This window comes from Chinchilla lanigera, unplaced genomic scaffold (genome assembly GCF_000276665.1).
Source record: "Chinchilla lanigera isolate Chin_1 unplaced genomic scaffold, ChiLan1.0 scaffold00162, whole genome shotgun sequence".
In the NCBI taxonomy this organism is placed as follows: Eukaryota; Metazoa; Chordata; class Mammalia; order Rodentia; family Chinchillidae; genus Chinchilla; species Chinchilla lanigera.
The window spans coordinates 1,867,400-1,875,038 of NW_004955563.1; the positions used below are offsets into that span (position 1 = coordinate 1,867,400).

Sequence of the window (7,639 nt, forward strand, 5' to 3'; positions counted from 1 at the left end):
CGCGCTGCTGCTGGTGGCCGTCGCCGCGCTGCTGGTGGGCGTCACGGGCCACCTGCACCCTGGAGAGGGTGAGTGTGGGGCAGCGGGAGCGGGCGGTGGGCAGGGGACCCGCCACCCCACCCCGGCCAAAATACAGCCCAGAGCCCTCCCCGGGGCCGGGGCCCCGCGGCCGGGCGGGAGGCCGCTGACCTTGGCCTTTGCCCGCCGGGCTCGCGGCTCCGCGCCCCGCGTGCCCGACCCAGGCCGAGGAACTTTGCTCCAATTCGCGCCCCGCCGCCGGCGCCTCTCCCGAGCTCGCCGCCAAGCCCTGCCTGGGCCCCTCGGGGAGCCCAGCCCGCGCGGCAGACGCAGCGACACGCGTCCTCCCTGGGGCGTCCCTGGAAAGTGGGGTCGCTGGGTCGGGACGGCTTCGGACAGCCAGGCGCCTGGGCGTAGGGTTTGGAGCCAAAGCCCAGGTGCTCTGCTCCCAGAGAGAGGCTTCCGCAGGGGACAGGAGTCCCCATCGCCTCCCTTGGAGCTAGACCTGTGTCCCCTCGAGTTCACGCCTCTGTTTCCAGATGGCCGGAGTTTGTTCCGCTTCCAGGTGGCCAGAGGCGGGCTCCTGTAAGCCGGTTGGCAGTGGCAGCGATTGTAGTAGCGGTGCTGCGGTTTTCCAGCGAGATCCTTAGAGTAAGAACCACCAGAGGCAGCTGGACTTGTCGTTGGTCTTCTCCCATCCTCCCTCTGACTGTTGGAGACGCAGCCTTAGTGTACCCCTTTCACAGAGGGGTAGACTGAGGCACGGACAGGACTGTAACGTGCTTGTCCCAGAGGGGGCCGTGAGCCTCTCTGTCTGGTCCAGTCGGAGGCTGGGGACTACTGACCGCCCCTAGCTTCCTCCTTCATGACCGGGTCTTTGACCTTGAGGACGGGCTCCTATGTCCTGACCTCCTGGGTCTTCTTCCTGGGTGTCCCACAGGGGGACAGGCGAACCTTACCTAACCCTCCAGCATCCTCCTCCGGCTTGACAGTCGCCTTTTGGATGGTGGGCCAAAAATTGAAAACTCACGGAAGGGAATGTAGTGTGGGTTTCCCCGTGGTGGGGTCTGAACTGCTGCTTTGAAGGTACCTGTTGAGCCGCTGTTTTAGATTTCTGCGTGAAAGGAAATTGTGACGACGAGGGGACTGCAGAGGAAGGAGTGGAGGCGCCTACATGTGCTGGCCGGGCAGGAGGCTTTGGAGTTCACCCACCAGCTTTGCTGAGCTGGCTCTGCTGCTTGCACAATGGCACCAGGCACCCGGTGGGTGTCTTGTATGTAGTAGGTGCTTGGTTTGGGTTCTTGCTAAGAGAATCCAAGATGCGTCTCTGGACCTGTCCCCGACTCTGTGTTCACGTGTGCGAGTGTGCCGGGCGTGGTGGGGCATGCCTGTCATCGCAGCGCTGGAGAGGCTGAGGCAGGAGGATTGCTGCAAGTTTGGGGCCAAATGGAGTTACCGTTTCTTCACACATTTACAGTTTCTACAAGGGCAGAGGATTCTGTTTGTTCATTGCTCCGGAGTGGTGCCCAGTGCGTAGTAGGTGCTCAGGAAATACCTGCTTCTGAGTGAAGGACAGGTGACAGAGATATCTGGGTGGCTCATTGCAAGCTCCTGATTCTCTGGAACAATCTCCGTGCTTTCATCTGTAATCTCCGTGAGTCCTGGCCACACCCTCTCGAGGTAGGACAACCGTCCCTTTTCGCAGGCGAGGAAATTGGACATCTATGGAGCTAATCGGCCGCGGCCCGCTGGTTTCTTAACACACAGTTTTTGATCAGAGTCCCCCACCTCTGATCTGGGGTAATGGTTAACAAAATCCTATCGAATAATTGAGATGTGATGCCTCCTGGAGGCCCCGAATGGGGCAAGGAACTTTCCAGATCATTAATCTGTAACATCCACCAGTGCAGCACTCTGCCTGGGGCAGAGCGCGGAGGAAGTCAGTTTGGGTTTTAAAGGACCGATGGATTCCTTCTTTCTCGGAGGCTCCGGGCCGTGGTTCACCCTCCCCCTCCCGCTCTCCCGCGGTGTCCCCATGCTGCGCTGAATTGGGCAATGTCGCCCTTCCCCACCTCCCTCTGGATGGTCCGGCTCTGGCCTGGCCTGGCTGGGCCGCCCTGCAGTCCGACAGGGGCCGGCGCAGAGCCCTGGGGACGGGCGTCCACCGAGTTGGCCTCGCATCTCCTGGGTCACCCTAACCGGTGCTTCTCTCCGGAGCCCGGCTCTTACCTTCCTCCTCACTTGTTCAGAGAGATCGTGGGGTGAACCCCTGGGGTCCCTGGCTCACCCCACCCTGTCATTGACTTCCAGTTCTATTTAGTTCTAGCAAGTCCTTGGTGAATTCCAGGGGCTGGCTGATTTTGCCTGTGGGGCGACCTGGGTGCCCTCGCCCTGGTCCCCACAGCTTGAGGCCTGCAGCTCTGTTTTATGGTGACAACGAGCCGTATCTCCAGGCATTGTCGGTGGTTGCGTCTGAGACACTTTCCCGCCAGTCCCTCCCTGGCCCAGTCTCCCTGGGGATCCTCACGCCCCCTTGAGCTCTTCTCTGTGCAAACAAACACCCAAAGCCCCACACCCGGTCAGCCCCCAGCCTTCCCTGGCCTGGCCTCCCCCGCTGGACCTCACATCTCTCGCCTTGTCACCTTCCAGCCACTGGGCCCGGCCCCGCTCCGGTGTGTGTGTCTCTTCCCCTCCACTGGGGTGAGGCCCGCGAAGGTCCCCCTCCCTCCCTGTCTCCTTGCAGCTGTCCGCCCCTCCCCCAGGCTCATCCCCGGCCGCCCCTTCCGTGTTTACTGCACTTTCATCCTATGGCCAGCCTCCCTTGACCTCCCAGCTCCCGGGGTAATTTCTATCTAGTGGGACCAGCTCTGACACAGCAGGGGTCTCAGCAAACTGCAGCCCTCTGGCCAAACCGTGCTGCCTGTTTTGTAAATAAAGTTTTATTGGCCCAGGGCCATACTCTTCTGTTGAAACATGTCTAGGGCTGCTTTTATGCCCTTGTGGCAGTAGTTACAACAAACGCGCAAACAAACATTTATACTTTAAACTGATATGGTGGCTCATGCCTGCAGTCCCAGAACTGTGGGAAGGTGAGGCAGGAGGATTGCAAGTTTGACCTCAATTTGGGCAATTTATCGAGACCCTGTCTCAAAGAAGGGACTGGGACTGTCACTCACTGCAAAGGCCCTGGGTTCAATCCCCAGTACTGCCAAAAAAAAAATACTTTGGCTCTTCCTGGAGAGTTTGCCAACTACCAATCCTTAACTTGGACCAAACTACTACTGCCACCGCTAGTACCACATCTTCTCTCCCTCCTCCTTTCTGTCTTCTCTTTTTTCTTTTTCCCTATTTCCTTCTTTCTCTTTCTCTTCCTTTCCCCTTTTTTTGTCTGCTCTTCTCACTTTATTTGAGACAGACTCTTGCTATGTTCAGGCTGCTCTTGAACTCACTGTGTACCCAGGCTAGCCTCAAACTGTGGTGCTTCTCCTGCCTCAGCCTCCTAGAGTGCTGGGAGGACAGGTGTGCGCCACCACCGCTGTCTGACCCAGACTTCTTGAGCGTTGGTCTGCGGTGGCATGCCTAATAGATTGCGTGGTTCCCGGCCCACCGTGAACGGATTAAGTGAAATGAAATGGGAAGTAGTTATTTTTCTTTGGACCACACAAGCCATGCTAATGTAATTTATAGTATTTGTTGGGTAGAATAAATGGTTCAAAGGGTGAGGAAATAAAAGTGATGCCCCCCGCCCCCGCGGCTGTGTGTGCAATCTTGGGATTTACTGATGTAGACAGCTGTATTGGTATGTTTTTTTTTGTTGTTTGTCTTTTTGAGACAGGGTCTCGCTATGCAGTTCAGGCTGGCCTCGAGCTCACTTTGTAGCCCAGGCTGGTCTCGAATTTGCAACGATCTTCTGGCCTCAGCCTCCCGAGTGCTGGGATTATAGGCGTGTGCCACCACGCCTGGCAGCTGTATTGGTATGGACGGCACTCTGGTATGGAAGGTCATCTGTCCTGTCTTTAGAACCCAAGAGGACAGGGGTGTCATGAGATCCTCTTTTCTTGAGAAACTTTTTTGTTAATTTCTGTTAAGGTTACAAACAGGGGTAACCTTAACAGGGTGGTAGCAACTGGACCAAACCAGATGGATTGTATTTATGGGTTTTTTTTTTTTTTTTTTTTTTTTTTGTTTTTCTCCGGTACCGGGAACCGAACTCACGACCTTGCGCTTGCCAGGCAGGCGCTTTGCCGCTGAGCTAAATCCCCAGCCCCTGTATTTATGGGTTTTTGATAAAAAACAGCAAGATTTGCATTCTCATTGCAAAATACATATATATATACACACACATACAAATATGCAGTAGAACCTTGGTTTTTGAGCTTATTTCATTCCAAGAACGTGCTTGTAATCCAAAGCTCTTCTATGTCAAGGCAAGTTTCCCATAGGAAAAAATGGAAACCCAGTGGGTTGTGGAGTGGAATATTTTGAGTTTCCATTTTTTCTTATGGGGAAATTCGCTTTTTTTTTTTTTTCCTGGTCTTTTTTTGGAGACAGAGTCTCAGTAGGCAGTTCAGGTTGATCTTGAGCATACTTTGTAGCCCAGGCTGGCCTCAAACTCAATGATCCTCCTGCCTCAGCCTCCTGAGTGCTGAGATTACAAGCATGTGCTACCATGCCCGGCTGAAATTCGCTTTGATGTAGCATTCATGTAAAAATGATTACAATGCTATAATAGAATATGACATGATAAAGAAAATACAAAACATAAAGAAAAGTAAAATAACCTGTACTTTTGAAAACCTTCGTGGCTGCTGTGAGGGAGATGTGAGAGGAGGGTTATTGTGTCGGACACTTTCACTGTCGCTAATGGAACCGCTGGTAACAATGGGCTCAATGCAATCTTCTCGCGTACGTTTAACAAGGAACGCATCCACATGACGCTCTTGCCTCCTTTTGAGGATTTCGTGGTAAGACAATATTGCATTGTCATTAAACAGATTCATCGCTGGCGGTACTGCACCTTACTGAGGTTGTGTGGTTTTTTTTGGATACTGGGAATCGAACTCGGGACCTTGCACTTGCCAGGTGGGCTCTGTGCCATTGAGATATACCCCTAGCTCGGATGGTGCTTTTCTACAAATTTTGCTTTCCCACGTTTTACATATTTCCCTAATCTCATTTGAAGTGAGGGTTTCCTCTGCCTTTTTCTCTTCCTCCCCTGCAGATGAGATCTCCATAACCTCTCGCTGTTGGGAGAGGATCACCCACAATCCCATGTACATGTGAGAGAGAGACAGACACAGAGAGGGAGGGGTGGGCCGGCGGCCCAGTTGTGATCATGTGATGTTTGGCATCACGCACTACGCTCCCTGCAAGACGTCACTCGTTCATCAAGCTAAAATTTATTAGAAATGTTTGCTCATCTTGCGGAACACTCACGGAACAAGTTACATGTAATCCAGGGTTCTACTATATGTGCAGAAACAGAAAGAGAATATAGGCATGAAAAAACAAAAGTTCCTTTTTGTTTGTTTGAGACAGGGTCTCTCTGTGTATTCCAGGCTGGTCTGGGACTCACTATGTAGCCTAGGCTGGCTTTGAACTTGTGGGATCCTCCTGCTTCAGCCTATTGAGTGCTGGGATAACAGATGTGTATCACTACGCCTGGCTTCTCTTCAATCACCCGTCCCTAGAACCATCCCATTCCTGTCCCAGGAGATAAATGGGTTTAATGTGTGTCTTTTGAACCTTTAAAATTTTTTTTCTTTAAATCAGTATATGTTTGTGACACGTAATGATTATATTCATCTTGGGGAAATTGGTACACTTAAAAAATGCCTTTTTAAAATTATCACATAGTGATGTGCACCCTTTGGTGTACTTTTTTTTTGTCTTTTTAAGACAGGGTCTCACTATGCAGTTCAGGCTGGCCTTGAGCTCACTTTGTAGCCCAGGCTGGTCTTGAACTCACAAAGATCTTCCTGCCTCAGCCTCCCGAGTGCTGAGATTACAGGGGTGTGCCACCACGCCCAGCTCCTGTGTACATTTTTATGAATTTCAAGCCAGTCAGGATACAGAACAGTGTCCTTACTGCCCATGCTCCCTCCTACACCCCTTTATCATGATCCCACCCCAACCCCTGCAATGACTAATGTGTCCTCCTTCTAGCTTTCTCTAGACTTGACAACAGTTTATAATTGGATTAATACACCCTAAAGCTGAAGTTCTTAGTCCTCTTATTCCCAGACTCCATAAAGTCATCTCCGCAGTACAGGTTACAGCGACACCTTGGTTGTCGAACGGTTCTAAGCTCAAACTTTCCACTATAGCTACGTCCAAAAAAATCTGCTTGGTGTTTGAAACTTTGCTCCGCAGTTGAACCAGAAATCCAACTTGAAAAAAACCTGTGTGGGATTTTGCACTTCATTTGCACAAAATATGGTAACTGTGGCTCGGAAGAAAGTTAGTGATACCAGCAGAAAAGCTAAGAGAAAAACTGTGAGAGCCGTGATAGCATTAAAGGAAGAAATCACTGCCAGATTTGTTAAAGTCCTGGAAAACTGAATTTATAAGTGTTGTTTTGGGGCCTCAGAACCAATTATTTGGTTTTCCATCTTCCCTTCCCTTCCCTCCCTTCCCTCCCCTCCCCTTCCCTTCCTTTTCCTTCTTGTTTTGTTTTTTGAGACAGGGTCTTGCTGGGTGTGGTGGCACATGCCTGTAATCCCAGCACTCGGGAGGCTGAGGCAGGAGGATTGTTTCGAGTTCGAGGCCAGAGACCCTGTCTCAAAAAAGACAAAAAAGAAAGAAAGAAAGAAAGAAAGAAAGAGACAGGGTCTCACTATGCAGTCCTGGATAGCCTTGAACTCACAGTGATCCTCCTGCCTCAGCCTCCTGAGAGCTGGAATCACAAGCATGCACCACCATGCCCAGCAGTTTTCCATTATTTCTTATGGGAAAAGTATGTTCAGTTCTCAAACTTTGCGTGTTTGAACACGACTTTGGAATGAGTCGAGCTCGGCCACGGAGGCACCCCTGTACTTGTAACCCCTGCATCAGTACTTGCCAGCGCTTCCGGCCCCTTGAGCATGCCTGAAAGATGGGAGCCTGAAATTTGCCGCCAGGCAGGGGGCTTTCTGCGGACCCTCAGTGCTTCTGCCGTGGACGCTCCTGTCCTCCCCCGGGGGACTGATGCACCTGTCCTTTTGGTGATATATTTGTAGCCTTGTTTTTTTTTGCATTTTTGTGCTTTTTGTTGGGGATCTGCTGTCTCGTGTCCCCAAGGCAAGAGGGCTCTGCAGAGTCACCATGGAAGATAGCTGTGCTTCACATGAGCTTTGTTCAGATTTGAGTGATAGAGCTGTTGGCCGCGGGCTCCACGTGGGTGAAACAACAGTGTGCGCTGCGCCTTTCAGCACCGCGGGTGAGCTGCAGCGGTGACACTCTTCCAGGGGAACGTTAGCGCTCTTAGTATACGTGCATTTAGACCGTATTTTTCGAAACTTCATTTTTTGTTTTAGTTTTATGAGCGTATGTTTGCAGCGTGTAGTGTTCACATCCCTGGTGTGCAGCTGGTGTGGGGACGTGAGGTGTCTGAGTCTGTTTCCAGCCCTCCCCTCCCCTCCCC

At 51.9% G+C, this 7,639-nt stretch overlaps 1 protein-coding gene across 1 annotated transcript in view; it reads left to right on the forward strand.

Moving 5' to 3' along the window:
• The window catches only part of Insr (insulin receptor), a gene marked incomplete at its 5' end in the record, with an annotated part of 144,446 nt that continues 136,807 nt past the window's right edge, over window positions 1-7,639 (forward strand). Inside the window, 1 exon segment of the mRNA XM_013509165.1 lies at window positions 1-68. Within this exon segment, the coding sequence (XP_013364619.1) occupies window positions 1-68 (68 nt within the window).